At 40.4% G+C, this 27132-nt stretch overlaps 1 protein-coding gene across 1 annotated transcript in view; it reads right to left on the reverse strand.

Moving 5' to 3' along the window:
- Positions 1–27132, reverse strand: part of UNC13C (unc-13 homolog C) — a 421885-nt gene that overhangs the window by 57981 nt on the left and 336772 nt on the right. Inside the window, exons 24-26 of the mRNA XM_032796690.2 lie at positions 26559–26636; positions 4067–4155; positions 930–1079 (exon numbers count right to left, since the gene is read on the reverse strand). Coding sequence (XP_032652581.1) covers positions 930–1079; positions 4067–4155; positions 26559–26636 — 317 coding nt within the window. The remainder of the gene's footprint in view (positions 1–929; positions 1080–4066; positions 4156–26558; positions 26637–27132) is intronic.

The following is a 27132-nucleotide window of genomic DNA, read 5'->3' on the forward strand; positions in this document are numbered from 1 at the left end:
ATCCCACTTCCCTCACCCAGCTATCATGCTTAAACAGCATGCTCTGCACAACACATCCTGTACAAGCAAGCGACTACTGACAGATGAAAAAAGAACGGAGAAGACTCAAGAGGAAACCAAACCAAGAAAAACCTCCCCAATGCTTCAGCATGGATTGGTGAGAGAAAGTTATCTTAAACATTACCAAGGGATTAGAATTAAAAAATCTTGTAATAATTTTGTTGAGACATGGAAATGCCATTGTAATTTACGACAAATAGATTCTCCTGTTAATCAACAAATGGTTAGACCAGGATCAGCAACCTTCAGCACACTGCCCATCAGGGTAATCCACTGGCGGGTCGCAAGACATTTTGTTTATGTTGACAGTCTACAGGCATGGCCCCCTGCATCTCCCAGTGGCCACGGTTCACTGTTCCTGGCCAATGGGAGCTGTGGGAAGCGGCGCAAGCCACAGGGACATGTTGGCCACCGCTTCCCACTGCTCCCATTGGCCAGGGACGGTGAACTATGGCCACTGGGAGCTGCAGGGGGCCGTGCCTGCAGATAGTCAACGTAAATAAAAAGTCTTGTGCCCCGCCAGCAGATTACCCTGATGGGCCACGTGCTAAAGGTTGCCGACCCCTGGGTTAGACTATGTATTCTGGGAAAAGAGACAGGGAGTAAATACTGGTAAATAAAGAAATTGTGGGATTTCAGTGGATTAAGGTTCTTAATATAGGTCAATTGTCCTGATTTAAAATAGCTCCTTAAATGGCTTTTTATAAGTAACTGATTTCATAAAATTTAGATTGCTTACTTCGCCCAACTATCAACTTTTTAGCTATCCATGATATGCCAAAACAGGACCTAATATTTTTAGTAATTTTTAAAATAAAATTCCTTGGCATCCAGCAATTTAAAATTACTCCTTTTTACTCCACACTTACATTTTGTCCAGAAAATCCATGAGAGGTCGCAGCACAATCTCAGCATCGATAGCTGCATTGTTCTTATTGGCCGATATGTTTCCATTTCCTCTCATCTGATTTAGCTCAAAGCTCATCTGTCTCACACACTCCTCAATAACAAGCTGGAAACTAAAGAGAAAAAAGAGAGTGGAGGAATTATACGACAGAAGATGACTATTTAGATTCTGCTCCATCAACTTCATTGATGAACACAAAATCATTTGTGAGCAGATATGAAGCCCACAGGCTTAAGGCACTGTATGCTTTAGAAACTGAAAATAACTATTTCTGAAGACTTATAGATGGTATAAGGCCAAATAATATACTTACCATTGACGTTTGTGTTTTGTTTTCCTTTTACATTGTCCCTATCCCTACAGGAGTCCTAGTAACTATTTTCTGATAGGAATTACACAATAAGAAGGTGAACCAGAGACTTTACTGAGGTATGACTGGCTGTTAAGATAGACATCAGTGTTAGCTAGCACAATTATTCCTGCTTTTAGTTTTGGTACGAGGGGATTAAAGACATAAATTCTATATACGTGTATTTTTAAAGGGGGTGTTGTCAAATATTCTCTCTTTTTGGTAAATTTTATATTCATTTGGTGTTAATATCCTTCTTCAAGATAGAAATTAACAAGACTTCTACTAATTTGTCCTAGCTGGCTAAACTGGACTTTTTCTTGTCATGACTCATGTGCCAACACAGCAAAGTTTTGTTTACTACTTTGTACCTAGTTAAGAGAGTAACAATATTTGGACTGCTTCATAACCTCTATGCCAGATGCATTTTATGGGAATGTTTGACATTTTAAATTCAAAAGTGGGAACAGATTTTCTATTCAGAAGAATTGACTTCCACACAGCTGAAAAACTAGAGGAGATGAGGGACTGATAGGTCTCTATAAACTAGTTCTGTTTACAAGTGTGGGAGTGGAAGTTGTTCTCAATTCCCCACAAAGTGAGTTTACTGATTTAGTTCATTTCTTGTTTTTCTAGAGGTTCAATTTGCTTCCGATATAGCAGCATCTGCCTGACAGAAAATCTAGGAGTGACACAGGGGCAGTATGGCCATAGTGGGGACATCGATTGGTACATTTAAGCAGTGCAAAACTGAGTATTCAGAGTCAGCCTCTGAGAAGTAAAAGTACCATAAGAGAAGTAAAAGTACCACAAGTACCACAGGGGCAATAAATATGATAATCAATTCTAAATATATTCATAGACAAATTGAATAGATAAGCCTGTAGCTAAAGAATCTACCAAAAACAATTAGTAAAAGAACAAACAAGTTAAGTGAAAACAGACTGAAAACTCCCAGCTATTGTGCTTTACCACAAAAACTTAACACAAAAAACCACATGAACACATCTGATTGCCAAGAAGACAGAAGGCTTTTCCAGTGACATCTACTCAGAAACCAACTTTGAAATGAATAAAGGGGAGCCCCAAAAACCAATGCACGGCACAGTTGCTTTTCCAGTTCATCCTCAGAATTCTTCTGGCTGCCAGTGCTGCTCTTAAAGCCATCTCTTTTCTCATTCAGATTATGCAGGTAGTGGGTCTACTCTAGTACCCAAACTGCTGCATCTTGTTCAACCACAGTTAGTTGAGGCAACATTCTCTGTTTGGTGCTATAGACAACTCCATCCTGAGCAAACTGCTGCCACACTTATTAGCTCAGCATGGTCACGTGGGCAGCCTCTAAAAGAATGAGATAAGACTCAGAGGTGGCAGAAGGCCTCCTAGAGAGGTTTTTCTTGTTTTCTTCAGAGTAAGGCTATGAAGCTATCAGGGTGCCCTTGTGCTGATTTTTAGTTAGATGGTGTCACAGGCAAAAATTATGGACCAATTTAAGAGAGAAGAAAGCACATGAGAAATGCACAAAGCCAAAATGGGGACATTTTGACCAACTTTGGCAATGGGAATGAGGGCTGTTGGATGACTTGTGCTAATTTGCCTGGCTTTTCTGCAGAAGGGTGAAAAATATAGGCTCCTATGACCACTCATTCTTATCTTAACAAAGTAATAGATATTCTCTTTAAATTAAACAACTATTTCACCCAGAAGATTATACTAATTTTAGGAAAAGTCAAACACAGGGCTTCATCTAGTTAACAGTGACCTTTTAAGACAGGGAGAGAAGAGACCACAGGGAGCTAATACAGGTATTATCCATTTAATTCTTGGCTGACATTTTCCCTTCTTACTAAGTCACTTAATTTTCCCTATTATTTGGGTTGTCTCAGCCTATTAATGATCTGAGACAGCCATGACTCTTCCTCAATTGTATTTATTCAAACCATCCTTTTCCATAGTTAATGAAGCCACACACCGAAAAGGAAAACAGTTTGCACGGATTGTATGTCTATGGCATTGTTACTGAGCAACTAAAACTTTCACCTGCCTCCCACCATTGCAGATTCCCTGAACAATCACTCTCTCTTACATTCCTTTTCAAGTAAAGGCAAAAACAGTCCTATGGTTTTTGCTTCCGATAGCAAGACTCAGCTATGTTGCTGGTACAGTGCAAGCCGCATTCAGCCAGCAGCATGCACACTGATTCAAGAGTAAGGCTCACTAGCGGATTCCAGCAGACCAGACACTGGTAGAGCAAATGACTCAAGAGGACTTCACAGTGACCATTTGAAGAAGGGGCAATTCAGACAGGCAATTGCTACCTGACCGGGGCAAGCCACTGGACAAAGCTGTCAGTCTCAGGGAATCAAAATACACACACAGTAAAAGAGAGGTTGAACATTGTATTAGTTAAGAACAAATCAAGCCATTTTTATTTTCCAAAAGCAGAAAGTAAAGTTTCCAGCTGTGTCACTATAACCCATTCAAGCCCACACACTACTTTTAGTGTCCTTTGGAGGTGAGGATACTGCTGTATTTTCCAAAACATACAGCCAGCCAGTCAGAGACGCACACATACACATGCAGTGGGTCTTGCTACACTGGAGCAAGCTGTATGTGAAAAGATGTACACTCACCCAATCTAGTCAATGGATTGGCTTTTGGCTATGCACATCTGCCTGGTTTGAGGCACAATGGAGTGTTTTTAATGGTTGCCATCACTGTAGCACAAATTCTTTAAGTGTGTTTATTACCTTGCGCCATAGACAACGCTGAGCTCATCCAGTACGCTACTGAGTTTCACCTGAAGTTCTTTGAGAACAACACTAGCGTCAGGATCCAGCTGGAAAGAGATTATGAGTAATGTTATTTTTCTGCATCCTTCTCACATGCAGTCTATTTCTCTGTTACAATTAATGGATTAGGCACTACATACATTCATTATACTTCACTACTAGAAAACAAATATGAAAACACCAACTAGAATAGGAAATGTTCAATTAGCCTTAATGTCCAATTAGTGTAGCACTAACAATGCAGAATAAATTGTGCAAATGAAATAAGGAAGAATCACCTTCCAAGAAAACAAAAGAGTATCATTAATGGTACTATGGGACTGATACAGAAAGTGTTAACAGTTCACAAGATTTTTAGAATTTCAGAAATCACCTCAGCAAAGGTGGTATATGCTAGCGATAACAAGAGGATCATGTATGAAAAGGTTGACAGTGCTTGTTTTAATAATCAACTGGTTTTATTTTTTTGTACATATTACTCTTTTGTAGGTGGCACTTTTTAAAATGTACATTGAAGGTGTTTCCACAGTGTTTCCACTAATGCAGCTTGGACTAGAACATCTGGCAATGAGGACGATGCCTTGAGGACCACCCCTGCTGCTTCTACTTATAGGATAAGAAGGAGGGGAATCTCGTAACCTTTATTCCTTCATTGTATTCCTTAAAGCCACTAAGACACACATTGGCCCAAAATAGCTTTCTTTCAAGCACAGTGCAATAAAATTATGTGGTGGAATCAGGAAAAAGTGCTGTTGTATCTTTAATACAGGTTCTTTCTCACCTTAGGGGGAAATGAGGGAGCAGGAGAGAATTAATTTTACATTTACATCTCTTCTCAAGTACAGTGCTAGTGATCCATGCACAGACATTTTACCTGTAATGCATTCTTTTTCAAATCTTTATCAGAAATCATTTTAATCCTAATACTTGGAAATTAAAAAAAAAATCTAGATTTTTGTCTCCTCAAATCTTGGAATTTAGAAAAAAAATAGTTTGTGACCATCATAGGATACGAGTGATTAAAAGAAGGTCAGCATAGCTCATTTAAATATGAATTAATAACTGACTTCCTCTCCTTTGGTTAATCTACATTCAAATGTAATTGAATAGTCTTTAATGATAATTGTCACATATTGCACCCAATCCTGCAGTAATTCCATATGCAGAAGTTCCAATGATTTCAAAGGAAATTTTGCCTTTGGAGGAAATACATAATCATGTTTGTCTGTATTTGTATTTATTTTTTGTTTTATTTATGAACAGGTTCATTACTCTAGTTCCTGAGTGCTTCAGAACACTTTTATAAAACAGGTAAGCGTTATTATCTGCATTTTAGAGGTGGAGAACCTACGGTACAGTACAGATAGGTGACCTAACCAAGGTCACACAGTACAGCAGTGACAGAGCACAGACAACAACCCAGATTTCCCTACTCCTAGCACTGTGTTAATCAAAAGACCACCCAGCCTCTTCTTATAGTGAATGGGTGCCTCAAAGTCAATCAGTCATGATATTATTGCTAGATTTATTTTTTACAAGCACAGAAAATCAGAGATAATCATTTTTTTAAACAAAAATCTGAAATAATGAAAGACTGGGGTTACTATATAGGCCACAGTCCAGCAAAGTCTGTACTTAACTATGAACATCAGCTAGTCCCATTGAGTAGGGCCTCCATGGGACTACTTATGTACTTAAAGTTAAGAAATGCATACCCATTATCAATTTGATAATACAGGCAAGGGAATGTAAACAACAAAGAAGTTTGTGAGCTCAAACCAAAACCCTGGAAGCAAACACCTCTGAAGTTTGGAGAAGTTCAAGTGGACCCAGATCCAAACTTTGCAGTTAGTCCTCCCTCTGTAATACACTGAACCAAAAGTCTGGATGAGGAAGCTTGGACTCAAACCTTGTGGCTTGGACCAAACTATTTTAATCTAAGAAACTCATTAACGTTGCTCTGATATTTACCACTGAACAGTTCAGAGAGGTCTTTTTCCTACAATAAAACATGGTTTTACTGACAGTGCAAACTTCTTCCTTAATTATGTTTTTCCTTAGTAAATATGACTGGGAAAAACAAACTAATCTCATTGAAAATACAATGAGGAGTACTTGTGGCACCTTAGAGACTAACAAATTTATTTAGGCATAAGCTTTTGTGGGCTAAAACCTATGCTATCAGATGCATGAGTAGTCCTGCTTTGAGCAGGGGATTGGATTAGATGACCTCCTGAGGTCTCTTCCAACCCTAATATTCTGTGATTCTATGAAAATACAATAGGCAGGGATATATACACAGTACATGAAAAGATGAGAGTCGCCTTACGAAGTGGTGGGTCAGTGCTAATAAGCCAATTCAATTAAAGTGCAAGTGGACTATTCTCAACAGTAGAATAGCAAGGGAGAAAAAAAATCACTTTTGTAGTGGTAATGAGGCCAATGTAATCAGGGTGGTCCATTTCAAACAGTTGAAAAGAAGGTGTGAGTAACAGTAAGGAGAAATTAGTATGGGGAAATTAGTTTTTGTAGTGACCCATCCACTCTCAGTCTTTATTCAGGTCTAATTTGATTGTGTCCAGTTTGCAAATTAATTCCAGTTCTGCAGTTTCTTGTTGGAATCTGTTTTTGAAGTTTTTTTTGTTGAATAATTGACACTTTTAAGTCTGTTATTGAGTGTCCAGGGAGATTGAAGTGTTCTCCAACCAGTTTTTGAATGTTATAATTCTTGATGTCTGATTTCTGTCCATTTATTCTTTTGCGCAGAGACTGTCCGGTTTGGCCAATGTACATGGCAGGGGGAGCATTGCTGGCACATGATAGCATATATAACAATGATAGATGTGCAGGTGAACAAGCCCTTGATGGTGTGGCTGATGTGGCTAGGTCCTATGATGGTGTCCCTTGAATAGATATGCGGACAGAGTTGGCAACAGGGTTTGTTGCAGGGATAGGTTCCCGGGTGAGTGTTTTTGTTGTGTGATGGTAGTTGCTGGCGAGTATTTGCTTCAGGTTGGGGGGCTATCTGTAAGCAAGGACTGGCCTGTGTCCCAAGGTCTGTGAGAGTAAGGGATTGTCCTTCAGCATAGGTTGTAGATCCTTGATGATGCGCTGGAGAGGTTTTAGTTTGTGGCTGAAGGTGACGGCTAGCGGTGTTCTGTTACTTTGTTGGGCCTGTCCTGTAGTAGGTGACTTCTGGGTACCCTTCTAGCTCTGTCAAGCTGTCGATCCAGCACATCATCAAGTGATTTTTCCTCCTTTGATATTCTACTGTTGAGAATAGCCCACTTCCACTTTAATTGTATTGTCTCATTATCACTGACCCCCCACTTGGTAAGGCAACTCCCATCTTTTCATGTACTCTGTATATATACCTGCCTACTGTATTTTCCATTCCATGCATCTGATGAAGTGGGTTTTAGCCCATGAAAGCTTATGCCTAAATAAATCCGTTAGTCTCTAAGGTGCCACAAGGACTCCTCACTGTTTTTGCTGATACAGACTAACACAGCTACCACTCTGAAACCTAATCTCATTGAATAATTCATACTGGGAATCAATATTAGAGTTGGCTGAGTAATACAAAGAATTTTCTGTGACTAGTTGCTCAATATCTAGAAATGAACTTGATGAAGGCATTGCCTCCCCTTTGTTTTTACTTTTTGTGAACATTTGAGTGATGGATCTATACCCATGGAAAAAAGATTTTAAGCACTTGCACTTGAATATTCACCCAAACAATGGGAACTGCAGGAAGTGGCAGCCAGCATGTCTCTGTGGCCCACACCGCTTCCCGCAGCGCTCATTCGCTGGGAATGGCGAACTGCAGCCACTGGGAGCTGTGGGGAGCCATGCCTGAGGACGGTCAATGTAAACAAAATGTCTCATGGCCTACCAGTGGATGACTCTGATGGGCTGCTTGCCGAAGATTGCCAACCCCTGTGACATATAGCAAATATTAAATTGTACATATGAGCATTCACACTGAATGTGGTATATTTTATATGGAACAGGATATACTAAGCAGGCATGGTTTTCAAAACTCCTTGCCAGAGCCCTGGCATGCAAACAAAAAAGTTAGAAAACCATCTTATCCCACTCTTTGCAACTAAGACCACAAAGCCTAATGCAATTAGTTTGAATGAGTGGGTGTTATGATAACCAATCATAACAGACCAATAAATGTAATGCACTTACTAAATTTATCTGGAATAGGACACTGCTTGGCCAAAATGGTTTTGTTGGTACAAATGCTATCTTTTGACTCTGTACCGATCTTAGAATATTTAAAGAGTGTGTGCAAGTTTTAAAATTCTTAGCAAATGTTTGTGCTTTCAAAGTGCAAGAAAAAGTTTGTGCCTGCAAAATAGATAGAAAATCCAGCTTTCTGCATACGCATAGGCCATGCTTATCAGTGCAATGCCATTCAAAGGAGTGGAATATAAAGAGTTACATTCCTTGATTGGATATATGTTATACATCTATAGGCAATTCAATGAGCTCAGGATTATAGGATTACAAAATTTGGAGGTACCATCAAGTTATTTTGGTTTAATAACAGTGAAGACTTCATGGGACAAAACAATAATCTGGGTTGTAACCAAGATGTGCACTTTTCACTCACTTTATCTCGGGCTCTTTGAATGTCAGCCAGGTCCACAATGTAAATTAGAGCGGCCCTCAGACAGCAGTCATGCTGCATTTACCCCACCCATGCCTACTGCTGGGTTCACAGGGTGGGGATGTGTGTAGCTGAGCAGCCTCTATGAGTTTGTCTTCACAGCAAAGAAAAACCTGTGGTAGCCTGTTTCAGCTGACTTGGGCTCACTGACCTTGGGCTGTGAAGCTGTTTCTTTACTGTTTAGGCTTTCGGGCTTAGGCTGGAGCCTGGGCTCTAGAACCCTGTGGGTCCCAGAGTTTGGCCTCCAGGCTGAGCCCAGCAGTCTACGCTGCAGTGAAACAGCCCTACAACTCAAGCCCAGTGAGCCCGAGTTATCTGGCATGGGTCAGACGTGAGTCTTTCTTTACTGTGTAGACATACCCTATGGCTCCACACTTTCAAAGGATCCTCCTAGGCCCAGGGCTGATCCAGTGGCTGGCTACGCTGGCTTTCAGGAAGTTTTGTACTGGGGGAGTAGTGTACAGCATCAAAGTATATCAGTGCATCAGGTCATTTATCTTTTATGGATATGTCAATCCATTTGTTTGTTAACATGCAAAGCACATGTTGCATTACTAAAAAACCAAAGTAACTTAAATAACAATGTTCAGTGGAAATGGGAAGCAATTACAGTGCTTTACCGTCATTTCCTTAACTGTTCTAAAACACTCAAGTCCACAATGTGACTAAATTTTGAGACAGTGGCACAATACTGACAATATAAAATCACAACAATCTTACAAGAGAATTTTTGTACTTATAAAAGGTCTATTATTTTGGCACTACTTCCAACAAGTTGTACTGACGTATGGCATATAACATTTGCTGGTTTTTAGGAAAGTTTTTATGTAGGGAATGTAGTGTAGCAAAGCCATAGTGTTCTCAATTCATGGCACTGACAAACGGCAGGGCTTGTGCTGGTTTGGTATTATAGGACACTCTACGCAATGTAATAATAATACCTAGTTCACACAGAGTGCTTTTCCACCAGTCAGTGTCAGAGCACTTCACAAAGGAGGTGTCTCATCCTCATTTTACAGATAGGGAAACAGAGGCACAGAGAGATGAAGCAACTACCCAAGGTAACAGTAATGGAGTGGCAGAGCCAGGAAGAGAACCCAATTCTCCTTAGTCCTAATCCAGTGTTCTATACACTAGGCCACACTGTCTCCTAATAGAGCAGTAACCAATCAGGCAACTTCTTTGCCCATACACACTGTTGTTGCAGATGACCACATAAATGCCAAGACATAGGTGCTAAGATACTACAGGGAGCAGTGCGGGATAAGAACACAGATAGAAGAGTTTTATAAAACCCATGCAAGCTTTTCTTGTGCTAATGTTACTTGTACTAACATTTTAAGAAGATTGATTCCTACACTTTCAGAGTTGCGTAGACTTCAACTGCCAACAAATGATTGATTTCAAGGGCCAAAGTTATCTCTGGAGTAACTTGGCTAAACTTGAGAGTTACAGCACATTAAAGGAGCCTCGGGTGCACTAGCTCACTACCCGTCCACACTGACAAGGCATGTAGAGCGCTTTGACTCCACGGCTAGAGTGCTCCTGGTACTCCACCTCGGTGAGTAGAAAAACATTTGATGCACCCCTGCTGGAGTGCTCCAACGTCAGTGTGAACAAGGTGTTACATTACTGCACTGTGATCAGCCTCCAGAAACCTCCCATAATCCCCTTAAGTCAAGTGGCCACTCTTGTCATTGTTTTGGATACGCCCTTTGAAAGCTCCGTTTGACAGCCAGCATGCTTATCTGCTCCAGGACAAAGCAACCATTATTGTGGAATGCTGTGTGTGAGAGAGAGAGATGTGTGTGTGGGGGGGAAGGGGATGTCTGCTGCTGTCTGAACTTATAAGATAGCTTGCTGACATGCTCTCAGCCCCCCAAAAACCCACTCTCTCTCCCCCCACATACACACAACATACTCCCTGTCACACTCCACCCCATCCCCCACATTTGAAAAGCACGTTGTAGCCACTTGCATGCTGGGGTAGCTACCACAATGCACTGCTCTCTGTGGCCATTGCAAGAGCTGCTAAAGGGAATATTATGGTGGATCAAATCCCTTTTGATATAGATCATCCACCACATTCAGAGGGTATTGCATAAGGAGTAGTGGATATCCAAAAATTAAGTGTCTGGTATAGGTTTTTATTCTTTAACAGGTGATGAAGTGTGAAGTCTGGTCTGATGTGCTCCTGACAGTTTGATAGAGATGGAAATGAAGTCCAACGATTATCCCCCTTTTAAGGAAAAGAGTAAATTATTGGTGGAACAGACTGTCATAGAGAGAAGACAAAATGACCTGTGGGCCCTAACTTTTCAAATCTATTTAAAAAATGGAACATGAATGCATGACCCATTCATTCCCCAACTGCTTGGGTTCCATTCATAGTTCTATAGCGTGTGGGCTGGATCCCGAAAGAAATTGGTAATCTGATTAATTGTTAAGTGTTGTGGCCCCATGACCATAGCAAATTTTGTATCAGCCATGGAAATGGTTGTTAACAGGTTAACGTCAAACACTTTTTTCCTACCAATTCTTAATTTACATAATATTCCCGTCTTGATAAATATTTCTGCCTCATTAACTCCTTCTTAAATAATACAGTTATTTTTTACCCAAAACAGAGCACAGTTACTTAAAATTAGTTGCCACATTTCATAAAGTTGCATTAATTCAAGATTATTAAATATATCATTAGTGGTTGGACTAATTCTGAATGTTAAATATAGGCAGAATAAATTTGCAGAACTAAAAAATTCAAGAAATATTTTGTACATCTTTATTTGGTTTCAAGATACTACCCACCTAAAACTGTCACGAAGTTTTAAAATGTCCAAAGCTTGGAAATGTGTCAAAGAGCCTGTGAATTCTGCATGGCTGCTTTCTATATAATGGGTCAGCTATTCCCATCTGAAATTTAACCTGAAACAAAATGTGCTACTAAGGAGACAACCTTGTTAACTGTAAATTTGCTAGAGTTTGCACAGGAAACTGCAGGATGCACATTTATTTTTTTAGGACTCAGCAGAACCTTCGATTTTCACTAATAATTTAGCATGGATTCTTGGCCATCCTCCTTTATACTAAAACAAACAGCGGTGTGACAGTCAGTATCTTTATGTTCACCACTTTTACAAGACAATGATACATTTCATACAAAGTATGACTTGTGAGGTATCATTTGAAAACTCAGTCTGCTAAACATTATTGTCCTGATAAAATATATGTGGCAACATTTTATGTAAACTTATAAAGTTCTACTGTATAAGACATGTTTCAAGTTTGGGAGACAGCTTCAAACCAATTCCTCAGAAAGAAAAGGCTAGTCAACAACCCAGCCAGGTGTCACCATAATCAAATGGAGTATCACCTGGTTAAATAGCCATTCTTTGGCAGGAAGAAGGTTGTGAGTGAGAAATTTACATCTTCGCAATGGAACAGCTGGAAGTTCCTGTGCAAAGAGACTGTTGCTTGAATCCCAGCTGGAAATGATTCTCAACGAGGAGGAAGAGATATAAAAATGAAGAACAGAGGCCTGAAATCACCTCTCTCTGCTCATCCCTGATCATGGTGTCAACAACACTTGAAAGACAAAAGAAACATCATTGAACTGGTCATGGCTGAAAGAAATCCAGCCGGACTGCTGTAAGCATGTGGTGGGAGAAACCTTTTTGCTTTAATTACACTTAGCTTTTTAAATTAGGCATTAGCTTGCATTTTACCTTTTATTTCTTTGTAATCAATTTTGACCTTCATGCCTCATTACTTGTAATCACTTAAAATCTAGCTTTCTGTAGTTAAAAAACTTGTTTTATTGTTTTATCTAATCCAGCGTTTTTTAATTGAAGTGTTTGGGGAGCTCCATTTAAGATAACAAGGCTTGTGCAGTACAAGAAACAAACTTCTGGGGGAAAGTCTGGGACCGGGATTTTGCTGGTGTTGCTTTGCAGTATAATGCAAGAGTGGCTGATTGGCTGAAGAACTCTTGCAGTATATCTGGGGGTAACTGACATGCTGAAGACTGTGTGAACAGACCAGGAGTGGCAGCACTCACAATGAAGCAGTGTAAAATGCACCCCAGGTAGAAAACTGAGAGGACATAGCTATCTAATAGCCCAGATTGTACCCTGGGTAATGTGATAAGGCGCTAAAGCAAATTTCCTGCATATGTGGTTTCTTACACTTGCCTATTGTATTGATAAAAAAATTGTGCTTCAGTTCCCATGCTCCTACCTCTTTTTTTCACTGAGAGATTAATCTTGTTTTGATTAGGGATCATCTTTTTTTTTTTTTCTTCCAATACCCTTCTCAGTAGGCTAATTTGTATTTCTGCAGTACAGATATACACACACAAACACATACACTTGTGAGAATTTTATATTAATGGCTAGTGGCTGAGTGTTTTTTCTCTGTTTATGGAGCTCCCTGGCCTGTCATTCCCAACAGTTCTGCTTTGAATGTGGGGATTGTTGTTCTATTATTGAGTTTTCATTGCACCATTGACAGGCAAACTTGTTGAACACCCTTTCATGATGTAGACTTGAAGAGATTAACAGCTTTCAATTTTGTATAAAACTAGTTTTGCTTTAACCAATATAAGGTCTTGTTTTCTGCTGAAAATCATATGTTTTGTTGTGCCTTCCATGAGCTCAACAGGAAACTATTTTCACTTTGCTAGGAAACCACTGACAGGCTTTATTGGTTTTTGTTTCTTTGTATGTACTAGTTCAATAAGGCAAACTGGCCAGTAGAGTTTGTTCTTGGAATGTTTAAGGATTCAGAATTCCAGTTCAAGGGGAAATGTTTTAGTGGCACTTTGAAAAGAAAAAGGTTGAACATGAATGCACTTTCCTTCAAGAAATTCACTTGACAGGAAAACATAACATTGAATATGGGCTATGCAGGTGAAGTATTTTTATGCTTCACTTCATCACTGAGGGCAAAATCTTGAGTTCTTTCTTCATGCCTTACTCCGGGTAAAGGACTTGACCTGAAATTCACCCAAAGGCCTAATTTAAGACCTTAATGCAGGACTTAAAGGTGACTTGCAAAGGGTTTTGTGAAAATTGGGCTTGTGCCTTTTTTACTACTTTATGGTATACGAGGAGGACAGAACTGTTCAAAGCGTTTTTTTATTGCTTGTGTTTTATCTTATTGATAACAGGAATGTGAAATCTGGTCTTTTCTGATTTAGCTAGAGAACCTGTAGGAGGCTTTACTGATGTCTATAAGCTTAATACCTTTAATAGACGGACTGAGCATGTGGAATCTTTAATAAACCCTTCCTTTATCCAAAATGTTAATTAGTTTTATATGCGGAGTAGACCTTATGAAAAACACTTTAAACAGACACTAAAAATCCCCTTCCAATTGCTCAACTTTCATTCTATTGGCTCTTGCAATGGCACCAATTCATTAATATTCTTCATGTGTGTAGAATTAATCTAATAATGTTAAGTCTTAATGGAATGCTTAGCATGGTTTTTAAGCTATGGACAATGAGAATGACTTGGCCATTTACAAGATTTGAAATGGACTGGTGACCATTTATCTGAAGGGCCAAAATCCCAATAACATGTATGTAAGATCTCGACCACAGTCTCTGTTAAGAATCTTTCACATAGGCCCATACTCCATGGCCCAGTCTGAGGCATGAGGCCTACTTAACAATGGACAATACATGGCTAAAGAATGCTGGGATAAGCAAGAGACAGCCTTGTTTGTCTCACTTACACATAAAATAAGCTGAGACAGCGTAACTTCAGGTGGAGAGCAGTGACTGGGAAGTTTACCAGGAGTTACAGGCACACAACTCACTGAGGGTACGTCTACACTGCACGATTATTTCGAATTAGCTTAAACCGATATTACAAAACAGATCTAATAAAATCGGTTTAGCGCGTCCACAGTGGGATCCCGAAATCGATTGTTTGCGTCCATGGTCCAAAGCTACCATCGATTTCAGGAGCGGTGCACTGTGGGTAGCTGTTCCTCAGCTATCCCATAGTTCCCACTTCCGTGTTGAGAGCACAGTGCCTGATGGGGCAGAAAACACTGCCCCGGGTGGTGCTGGGTACAGCCTCACCCCTCCCTTTGTGAAGGCAGCAGACAACCCTTTGGCGCCTTTTTCGCGGAGTGCATTGAGCAAACGCCATAGCACAGCAATCTTTCCCTTTTTTTTTTCACGTGGTGGTGGGGGGAAATAAACTGAGGAGCTGTTCCCTGAACCACGCCAGACACTGTGTTTGAACCTACAGACATTGGGAGCTCAGCCAAGAATGCAAATAATTTTCAGAGACTGCTGTGGACTGTGGGATAGCTGGAGTCCTCAGTACCCCCTCCCTCCCTTCATGAGCGTCCATTTGAGTCTCTGGCTTCCCGTTACGCTTGTCACGCAGCGCTGTGTATCCTGGAGTTTTTTATTCAAACGCTTTGGCATTTCGTGTTCTGTAACGGAGCTGGATACAACAGATTTGTCTCCCCATACAGCGATCAGACCTAGTATCTCCCGTACGGTCTATGCTGGAGCTCTTTTTCGATTTCAAACTGCATCGCCAGCCGTGCTGATCAGAGCTCCACGCTGGGCAAGCAGGAAATGTAATTCAAAAGTTCGCGGGGCTTTTCCTGTTTACCTGCCCGCTGCATCCGAGTTCAGATTGCTGTCCAGAGCGGTCAGTGCTGCACTCTGGGATGCCGCCCGGAGGCCAATAACGTCGATTTCCGTCCACATGAACCCTAATCCGAGTTATCACTATCGAATTTAGCGCTACTCCTCTCGTTTGGGAGGAGTTCCGAAATCGATTTAAGGAGCCGTTTAACTCGATATTAATGACGACGTCGTGTGAACGGATACAGCGTTAAATCGGTATATCGGCCATTAAACCGATTTAAAGTCGCAGTGTAGACCTGGCCTGAGAGAAGCCTTAAAGTCTGCTCCCTTTTGCAGGAAGAAGATAACACCACATACTCCCCAAATGCCAACCAGAGTGCAGGGAGAGGCCTAACACGATAGCATGAGTTACGGCATCCTCCCTTTCACAGATGCATCCTCCCTCACAGATGTAGAAACGCAGGGGTAACCATAAACAATTGCCATTGCTGTGTACTGTCTACTGTTCTTTTTGTTTTACACCCTCCAGGAACGTTTCTGTAGGCCAACCTGTCTAGAAAGAGGCACTGTCATTTCTATGGACCTGAAATCAGGACTTAACTTATACATTCAAGAGGAGAATTTTGAGGGAGAACACCTGTGTATTAGCAAACATTAACCTGAGCTATGGGCGGAGCCATTATGTAATCTTTTAGACTATTGGTTTATTGTGCTAATTTCATCTTGCTGCTAGAACCTATCCAGGGGCTCAGGAACTCCAACCCCATTGCTTCTCTCCACCCATTGGCACTCTATATAATCTATTGTAATCAATTGCTTAGCAGTGTCTCACTGAGCCTAATAAGCAAAGTGACACTCCGCCAGCGCTGTGCATAATAAACCCTCACGCTTGACTCTACACGGTGTCGAACATGTGTTCTTTCATTATCTAATAATTCCTGTGCATTGAAATAAATCAACCTAACTTTTCCTAACATGTAGCTATGGATAGTAGTGATTAGTTGCTTTTCACAGTCTAGCTTTGAATGCTTAACAACATTACTATTTAAATAAGTTTTATCCCCAAGGAAAACACTCCAGTAGCAAAGCCACTACAATTAGAGAACTTGAAGAATGAGCAACTAATAATTTACAGTGGAGATGCACGTTGTTGTTTGTAGTTCAGTACTGCCCAAAGGCCCCATTAACGGAAACTGCTAAGAGCACAGTTCCTGAATGTTATCATCTCAGGAGACAGCACCCAAGATCTCCTATTTAAGCATGCACTTCATGCATCACCACCATAATTGTTTCATTTTCCCTCTTACTGGGTGTATCTGTATATTCTGTCTCCCAGGGGAATCTCCTTGGTCTATTTCCCACTATTCTTAGGTGTAGCTCCACCTCAAAAATCTCAAACATTCCAAGGGAAAACCATAAAAAGTTAGAGGGCCACATATACCACTCCTGCAAGAAACCCATGAAAAAAGGGACACAGGAATCAGGAAAAGCTGTTTCTCTCTCAGGTGAGAGGGTCTTTAAGGGGCACTGACTGGTTACTGGGAGGCCAAACAGGATCTGGAGCAAGACCTGATAACTTTAGAATCAGGGAGGTGCAAAGGAGGAGCTGGTACATCTGAACTAACCCCCTCCATAGGGTCATCTGCATGAGTTATTGCCTCTTTAGGTAGTATGGACTCTGTAGTCCATATTACCCAAAGTAGTTGGTTGCTGTGGATTGGTTGGTCTCCTGTTCCACTCCTTTCCATGTTGGCCCTGCCCCTAACACAGCTCTAAGGGAAGGAATTCTGTGGGGTCCCACAGAGAAGAGGATGATTCCTTGGAGTCATGCACCTTCCCTCTCGCCTCCAGGAAAGATCAGTGGAATCTCAGTTCCTTCTGTTCACAGTCTGGGCCAGAATTAATTATACTCTCTATTATGGAGCCTATACTAAGTCAACACCCAAACCTTAGTGTGATCTACTCACATCACTCAGGTGTGTGAAAAAAAGATGTGTGCTAGACTGTTATAAATCTCTTCAAAACATGTTATTTTTTAGAACAGAACATATTTTTTAGGTAAACAGCTCTTTTGGGGCAGATCTAACCAGGCAAACTCAACAATGAAAGAATCCTGATATACTGAAAGTGAAAACCATTTACTGCGCTGGTAAATGCAAACTCAGTTGTGGCTGTTTCTGCCCAAATTGCTGTTCCTGTTCTGCCCGCATGTACTGAGAATGCATCTCAGTGCTTTCTTACAGACCGAAAGACCCTGCTTTGAGCAGATAATAAATGTGACTTTTGAAAAGGTGAATTTGGAAACATTCCCAGTATATGCAGTACATCTGCCTCTCTAATTTATGCCTCAGAAGATGAGCCTGAATAAGGCAGCAGTGAAGATGATGATTAAATAACTTGAGAGGAAGATACTCTCCCTTTCTCTGAAACAACTGCGGATAAATTCTGGCCAGTCTTGAAAACACTATATAAAACCAGTGAGCCAAAAATTCACATCTACATATTCCATTCCACAGCCCATAACAGCACTCAGCGACTCAGAAGACTTATTCTAACTGCTCTCTCTTCCTGTGGTCTTAGCAGATGGTCCCTTGGCAGTGCAACCAGTGTGGTTTCCAGTGTATATGAATGGGGCCAGAAGGGCCTATGGTGCTTGCACCTTCGTGGGGAGGAATCCATGGATTCTTTGGTGTTTCCTTTTGTGGGCAGAGGCCAGCCTGGTGAACATGGAGCACTTCTTCAGCCATTTCTCCTCTTCCCACCTGCTTATTTATTTGGATTGTTACTGGGCTGAGAACCTTGCCTGGGAAAATCTGTACATGCTTTTCAGCACTGATGGAGCCACACTGGTGGTAGGAGCAGTGAAGGGCATAGCATAGCCAGGGCATTGCCACTATCATCACCATGCTACATGGGTTAGGTGGCATTGTAGTAAAAATGCAAGCATCTGTCTATACCACAACTTCTACTATGACTGGTACAGAAACATGTTTATGAAGTTATCCATGGATAGTAAACACATCCTAATAATTTGGTTCCCTTTTTCATATAATTGCAGTTTACATATGAACTAAACTAAGAGCAGTTCAATGAGGCCACTACTGAACCCACATTTTGTAAATCCAGTGGGCTCAATTAGCTATTTAATACTAGCCTGACTATTTCTTGTTCTGCATAAACTGAACATTTGGGTAGTAAATGCAAACATAAATCCTCTGCATCCTCCATTCCCAAATCCAGACTGTCTCATTCAGTACAGAAAGACATATCTGAGCACCATCATAGGGGCAGTAAGATAACAAAGTTCTTCACAAATGGGCAGGTTTTTTCCAAGCTATATTTGATAACACTGAGTACAGCCAGGACCAGCTCCAGGCTCTAGCTTATCAAGCCGGTGCTTGGGGCAGCAACTCGGGAGTGGGGCGGCACTTTCAGGGATTAGGCGGCAATTTGGCAGAGGGTCCTTCACTCCCGCTTGGAGCGAAGGACTTCGTGCTAAATTGCCGCAGATCCAGGGCCAGCTCTAGGTTTTTGCTGTCCCAAGCAAAAAAAATTTTGGCTCCCCCCGTCTCAGCCCTGGGCTCCCCCCCGTACCCGCCTGCTGCACCAGCCCTGGGCTTTCCCCCCCTCCCCACATCCTACTGCCCCAGCACTGGGCTTCCCCCTTTCCCCACCCATGGCTCCTGCTGCCCCAGTCCTGGATTCTCTCCGCCACACCTGCACCCTCCTTCCGCCGCAGCCCTGGATCACTGGTAACTCGCTCCCAGGGCGGGTCATTTAGCAGGAATTTTGGATGTGCACAAAACACAAACAGGATTGGTTCCCATATGGTTACAGAGCTGCAGTAAAGTGGAACAATTTTCAGCTTGTGTGATTGGAGGATATCTGGATGCATATTATAAGACTGTCCTCCATAAATGAGGAAAAGTTGAAGTGCCTTTAATTATTCCTTTTGTTTCGACTCTTTTTTCTAATGGGGACTTTGCCATGCCAATATCAACTGTCTGCCCTTCAAACAAACAAGACACACAAACAAAAGGCAATCGCTGTTGAAAAATAGCAATTCCAGTCTTAAACCCCTGGGAGAAGCATTTTCTTGCTCAATTTTATCCTAACTTTTTCTAACAAGCAAGTTAACACTGGATCAGTATATTTGATTTGGGATAATGAAGTAACAGCTGGCACAAATTGAGCTTGAAGCACTCCTTTAATTCTGAGGAGTCCTGGAAATGCTGGTAAGGCAGGTGCTGGGGGAAAGGGGGGTGTGTGAGCTCCCGTGGGGAGCACGGCAAGCATGTAGCAGCCAGCGGTGTCTGGCAGCTAAGCCGGCGCAGACACGCTGGGTATGAGTGGCATGGTAAAGGGGGCTGGGGGAATTGGAGAAGGGGTAGAGGGTTCCGGGGGGGGGCAGTCAAAAGGACAGGGAGTGGGGGGGTTAGATGGGTCACGGGGTTCGAGGGTAGTCAGGGGACAGGCAGCGGTTGGATAGGTATGGGAAGTCCAGGGGTTTGTCCAGGGGACAGGTGGGGGTGTGATCCAGGGGGGAAGTTGAAGGGATGTCTCAAGGAGGGGGCGTTTGGGGAGCACGGAGAAGGGAGGTTTAGCATAGGGGGCTGGGGTCCCAGGAGGGGGCAATCAGGGGACAGGGAGTGGGGGGGTTGGATGGTTGGGGTTTCTGTGGGGGGCAGTCGGTAGGGGTGGATGAATGGCAGGATGGGGCTTCCATCCCCCTTTTGGAGTGTCCTGTTTTTTGAATGTTAAAATATGGTATCCCCTACCTTCACAGCACTCCAGCATGCTGGCCGCATGACGTCCCCACTCAATTTCTTTCCTGTTGATAGTGGCCAAGGGAATGCTAGGAAATGTAGTTCTTTCCCTGCTCCAGGGCTGGTTCTATAGGCAGGGAGCTAACCAAGGAACTACAGCTCCCAGAGCCCCCTGTTGGTTCTCAGCTCCCTTGCTAGATCCCTGCCGCCCCTGCAAATGGGCTGCCCCAAGCTGGTGCCTAGAGCCGCCCCTGCGCAGATCGCAATCACGGCTTTTTTATTATTATTTATTGGCTGCTTGGGGCAGCAAAACCCCTGGAGCCGGCCCTGAGTACATCTGAGCTAAGCTGAAGCTGTTTTGCCATTTACTGTGTTCATAGTGAACAACACACATACCTTGCTTTTCTAACGCACATACACCTGACTTATAAAATAAAGTGTTAGGCCCCTGAGCTAGGCACCATTATTTGAATCAGTTCTCTCAGATACAATATTTTCCTCTTCTAAAAGATTACTTGATTTAAAAGCAATGATGGAAGAAAAATCAATTTTGATCACCTACCAAACATACTTGTTCCCCTTACTTTGGGCGCACGAGTATTTAGAGCAGGAATTAGGCACACTATTGGGTTCTGAGAGTTACCTTGATAAAGCCATTTTCTCTCTCTGGTAACTAGTGGAGCAGGTAGTCTAAGCCCATATAGACACAACATAATGAGTCAACGTATTAAAATTCTTGCATGAAACAACAACTTCAAAAAGCTTAGTGTTCTACTCTGATTATAATATGGGCCCGATCCTGCATGCTCTCTCTTGTAAGCATAACTCTTATTTACTTTAGTGGGTGCCGTGCATGTGGAACATGAGTAATTTGTCACAGGCAGGGAAAAGTATTTCATATTACGTATAAGTATAAACAAAAATGTTTAGTTCTTGAGCCTTCAATTTCCACTTGTCCTGGAAGGAAGATTTAAAAAAAACAACAAAAAAAAAGAAGTCAGTGAACTTTAATGGAATTCACCCCACAAGGCAGTGGTCATTTTAAGGCTCCAGGATCGAGTTTAGTAAATTGAATTTGGGCTGTCTGAATGTTGGCACCATGAAACCATATCCCATTTCAATGTACAATTCTGGATTTATTTCAGTGTATTCTATCTCCTCTAGGGATACCATTTTAAAAGCTCCAAATGAAGTGTGAGTAACACAACTCAACTTGTGCAGCTGAAATCTCCTGTGGATATGTCTCTCCTGCAATTGGTAGTGTGACTGCATCTAGTATAGGCACCCTTGTGCTAGCTTTAGCTAGCATGGCTGAAAATAGCAGTAAAGATGCAGCAGGGCAGGTTTCCACATGGGCTGTACAAGCCCATCTGGAACCCAGAGTACACATTCACTTCCATAGCCCACAACAGGGTCTGTACCACATCATCACTCCAATTTTTAGGTATGCTAGTTAGAGTCAAGCTAGCAATCACACCTCCAATTATAGTGTATACAGGTTGAAATTTGCCCCTTACTTATAGGCTATCCACTTGGGATAGCCAGCATATGTGCTACTTACTTATAGGCTATCCACTTGGTGCTGAGCCTTGTGGGCCTTGGCATGGGCTGTATTTCACACACAATGAATTGAAAATATACCCCAAAGTAAATCTTCTAAATGTTGACGTTACACTAATTTACTGAGTATAAGAGGTTTATATATTATGTCATCTCTTCCACAAACTTCCAAAATAGAATTTTTAATGTGTTAAAGAACTTTAGTTCTCTAGGTTACAGAAATTTTTTATTTGCTCCTATTCAGCTGTGGAATCTATTTAAGAATCTACAGTAATAAAAATTCCTGTAAATGTATTCTAGTTTCTGCACTTAGTAGGTTAATTGGAGCAGTACTGAATGCATCACTCTATTTTGCACTTGCCAATGTGGGAAAAGCCTTTGTGTCCACAGAACTTTCAATGCTATAGTCTCATTAGGCATTTTCTTTTTGTTTATTACATTCATACTTTACTTCCTTTTTGTGTTTTTCTTTAATCTGGCTTCAACTGCAGAAAATCCTACTAGTAACATGAAAAGTCCTGGGTTTTTTGGTTAATATCATTGACAGAAGCAGTTTCGGACATAGCAAATCTAAATTTGTTTCTTTCAGAGATTACAGCTTTTACCACCCACTAATCTGTTTAACAGGTCTTTCCATCTTTATACTGGGGAAGGAACACATGCTCCATGCCAGTATCACCCAACAATAGTTAAACTAGTCCCCTTCATGCTTCATCCAAATGAGTAACACAACATAAAGAGAGCAGTACAGTATCATTTTTCTATCCTTAACGATTTCTTCTCTCTCTTTGGGTGAAATTCACCTCTGTGCAGAGGGCCTGTCCAAAGCTGATGCATGTTCTTAGACCCCAGCTTGTGCAAGGAGAGCCAACCATGTGGGCAGGTGTCTATCTGCACAGTTTTCTTTGCAGGTTCAGGTCCCACTTATATCCTCAAAATGGATGTTAAGTGGGACTTAGTGGTACAGGGGGTTTGAGGTGGCAAAGGGGTGACTATAACCCTTTGAGTTCTGGAATACAGAGCAGTGTTTCTGAACTGGTTCTAAGACTAATGATTAATGGTTTACCATTGAACGTGTTATGTTCCTGTCTGATATGTGTTCTGTCACTTTCTAATAGTCTGTATTTTCCTTTGTGATATAACATTAATGATAAACTTGTTTTATCCCGAATCAGGGCTTGCAGATCCTTGCTGAGTTTCAAGGAAACAAGATTTAGAAGCAGTACTCTAACTTAAACTTGACTTTTCTACTCTATTCGATTACTTGTCTAAGCTATGAAAGCATTAATATAGCAATTAATTTCTCAGTGTGTCAACTCTCATTTACTATATAACTTAATATTCAAGTAATAGAGATGGGGGTTCATAACTTGCACAGACTATTTTCAGTGTTTTATGATGTTTGAGACTAGTAACACTATCAGAAACAGAGACGAGTTCTATAGAGAAATAATCTTAGTGGTGCAATTCAAACACATGAGTAAAATGGATGAAACCTATATAAAGTGGTGTAATAGGAAATAAACATCATTAGGTGGGCGGGTGTACTTTGTGAGTGTATTTGTTTTCAAGATGAGTAGTATAGGATGACTCAGGAGACTGGTAATTGAATTTTGGAGTCTTTCGGATTAAGGTCTGTGGGTCAAGTCAGAATGGGATCTAGATTGTGATTGTAGTTACAACACTGTAAATCTGGAATGAAGTTATTGTTCTTTTTTAAAATCACATGAAACTTTATGACAAAAAGATAATTTAATTTTTAGGGTGTTTTCTCCCCTATTTCAGACATGAGCCAATTTCGGAGGGAAAACAGGATAACTGTTAAGTCATAGAGAAATGAGGTTTAAAAAAAATCCAGTTAGAAACATTTCAGCAATTGCTGTCTACAAACATGAATTATCAAGAGAAAAGATGTAGCCATCTCCCACTACTTATACTTCTCTAGCCTTTTGCCATCAACAGCTCCTCCTTCCTCTTCCAAATTCTTGGTCCCCTCATGTCAACACAAATCCATTTCACTTTTTCTTGGCCTCCTTCCCCTTCCCTCTGGTGACTTCTGCCCTCCCTTTCTTTGGCCAGCCTTTTCATTTCTTGCAACTTTCCTTGTTGCCGCCTCCAGCCCTTTTACCCCTTCCATTCAAACCCAACATCCCTTCCTACCCTCTTCCCTCTGGAATTCACACACTATCTCAAAAAAGATCATTGCCATCCACTCCCTTTTCATATCTTGCTCTATTCATCTCCTGGCATAAAGATTAGGTAAAGGGCTAGCGGAAATAGTTGTTTTTTTTTTGTTTGTTTTTTAATAAATTGATTGTATGCTATCTCCTTTATAAGATGCTTGTTCACTTAGATTTTTCTTTGGGGCAGAGATTGTGTCTAATGTCCCGTTTGGAAAGCACCTACCACATTATGGGGAGCATCATCATGCAGATGATACTTATAATGAACTTCTGAGTGAATAGTGGATTCTATGCATCTGATTTTTAATGTCAACATAGAGCAGCACAGTTATGCATAATGAAGTAACAATACATAAATTAAACAAAAATAATTCAGATATAACACAGTAGATTTTTGTTTTCTTGTAAGAATCTGGCTTATACACTTTTAGCACCTTTTATAACGAAGCATTGACAAAAATATTGCAGCTCTTCATTTCCCACTCCTTAAACAGAGAAAAATATCTCTAAAATATGGTTCAGTAACAGCTATAAAAGGTTGCTGCTTTAGGAGGAATATTAGAGATGTACTTGAGTGGGAACAAAACATTCACCATCCCTATTTGTTCACGGCAAATAGGAAGAGTTCCACTTTTACACAGCTGAGCTGATTACATTTTACTGCCCATTTAACAAAAAGATAACAATAAATCCACAATATTTCTATAAACGTTTGATGTGCCTCCCCTAGTTTTAGCCAGAACATCAGCCTATCATCGCTATTGTGCATTGACTCTGATTTTATCAGGTGCAAAAATTTGCCAAAATGTTTTAGCTGTGGGACCCCGAAAGTGCTAACTGAATGAATGGCAAGTAATGTATTTTCGGCCTAATTCTAAAAGATGATGAGTTTTCTTAATTCTCACTGACTTCAGTATCATGGGAGGTGCTCTGAAACTGGCAAGATTGGCTCCTTAAAATATTATGATTAATACAGTCCCTAAAGAGATGAAGCATTAATATACAGCTGAAAATTGATAAAACAGCTGCATTTCATTCTAATCATATATATGTAATTACCAATAACATGATCATTGTAAGGCAATTGGATTTTGAGTACCTCACTCAAATCTTAAGGTCTTCTTTATTCAAGGAAGAAAAGTTTTACAAAGCAACTTCATTTTCACAGAGCAAATCATTATTTGAAACTTGATTATTTGACCTGTAGCTTGGGATATGTCACATCATATTGTGTCAGTAACATCTTAAGTTACTTGACATAAAACAATCCACTGAGCCTAATATGAACTTCAGCAAAACATGATTTTCGGATATGAAGCTTTTTAAAATGCCTGCATATTGCACAAGAGTCTATCGGAAGCACTCGTTAGTTGTACTGCAATTCATTTCTTTAATGTCCTTTAAGAAGAATTAGATTTATGTCTTCAGACCTTTGTTTTAGCTAAACAAACATACATCATAATGAAATTAGAAGTGCAGAGCATTTCAAGGATCACATTTGTCCGGGGTGGGTGGAGGGCATAGAACAACATGAAAGAGGAAGTCAATCTTAGAAAAATCAGGCTTTAAAATGTTTCTTGTATCAGTGTACAGTGATTCATACTGGATGTAACAGTTGAAAAAGAATACATTAATATCCATGTAATTAGCAACATCAACACTTTCCAGATGTAAGGTCTGTTCTGGATAGAATATCTGTAAACCTTACTCATGTGAGTAATTAATTACATCAAAGGAACTACTTGATAACTTGTTTAATCAAAGCACCTCTTTTGCATGTGGTTATGTCCCATTAAAGTCAACGGGACTTAAAGACATGCTTAAAAATTAAGCATATGCTTTGCTGAGTAGGAATGATTGCTGCAATGTTGCTTGAGTGGATTAGAATTACTCATTTGAATGAGATTTGCAAGATTGGGACTTTAGGTATTGAAAGTGCATTTAAAAGAATATATTTTACAACCTTCTTGTGGTTTATGGAATACTTTACACTATTTGCATATTGAAATACTTAATGCAGAGTGTAAACTGAGTACCAAAACATAGTAGTTAGCATTATAGGGAATTATTAAATGCACACAGGGAAATTAGTAGGAAACTGTTCTTAGTCTTAGGAAATATAGTCAGGTATAATAAAAGATGCTTACTATCACAAACCTCATAAGAGAATCGCTCTCCTTCTTTCTTCTGCTCAGTGGATTGCAAGTCAAAGGCATTGGACAAAGACATGACACATTACAGACAAAGCGCAAGGCACATTTTCTACAGAATTTTGAAGATGCAAACAAAACAAACTGGTACGTAAAAAAACAAAACAAAATATATTCCAGTACGAACATTCAAATCAAGCTGGCACTATAGAATGCAACATAAAACATCCAATATTGGTGGAACTTTACAGATCATTAGCATGTTTCTATGAAAATGCATTACTTGTTTCCCCAGACATTTCCAGTGCATTATGTAGTTCTCACATGGCATTGCTTTTAAATAAAATATTATATTTTTTCAAACTTTGTAATATGTCTTATTTTTACATTTTGATTTTCTTGGCAAGCAGAAGCAAAGGCTGTGGATAGGTTGTGAACTTACCGCTAATGATCTCTAAGTAGCTGTGCAGTGAATGCAGGGAATTAAAATCACCTACCTCTTTTCCTCCCATAGACTCAAACATTTTCTCAAGCTGGACTCGCAACTGCTGGATATTGTTCATCAAGATACAGGGCTGTAAATAAAGTACAGCATGTGTTGTTATATGAACAAACAGATACAAACACACTAAAACATAACAGTTGAGAATGGTCAAAAGGAAGAAGTATAAATAAAATGTTTCAAGATTGTAATATATGATTCTTTTCTGCTGGAAATCAATCTTCCTATTCCATCATAAAACGAATACATTTATATACTACAATGAAGGTAACATTTGAGATCTCAGCATATGAATAAATCAGGCAATTCTAAAACAAACTCTAAATCATTCCATAGGTGAACCATTCTGCATTACTTTAAAAGTGCTTTAATAATCTAAGCAAGATTAGTCACATAAACATGTCTTCATATTTTATTTTTAAAATACTATTGTTTAAACTTTTCACTTAAGCCACAGTCTTTTTCAAACTGTATGCCAAAGACCGAGGGAATCACACTGCAAAAGATAGCAATTGCCAGATACAGAGATTAAATTAAGCGGATTATTTTGGAATTATGCAAAGAAGGTT

Source organism: Chelonoidis abingdonii, chromosome 9, assembly GCF_003597395.2.
Source record: "Chelonoidis abingdonii isolate Lonesome George chromosome 9, CheloAbing_2.0, whole genome shotgun sequence".
NCBI lineage: Eukaryota > Metazoa > Chordata > Testudines > Testudinidae > Chelonoidis > Chelonoidis abingdonii.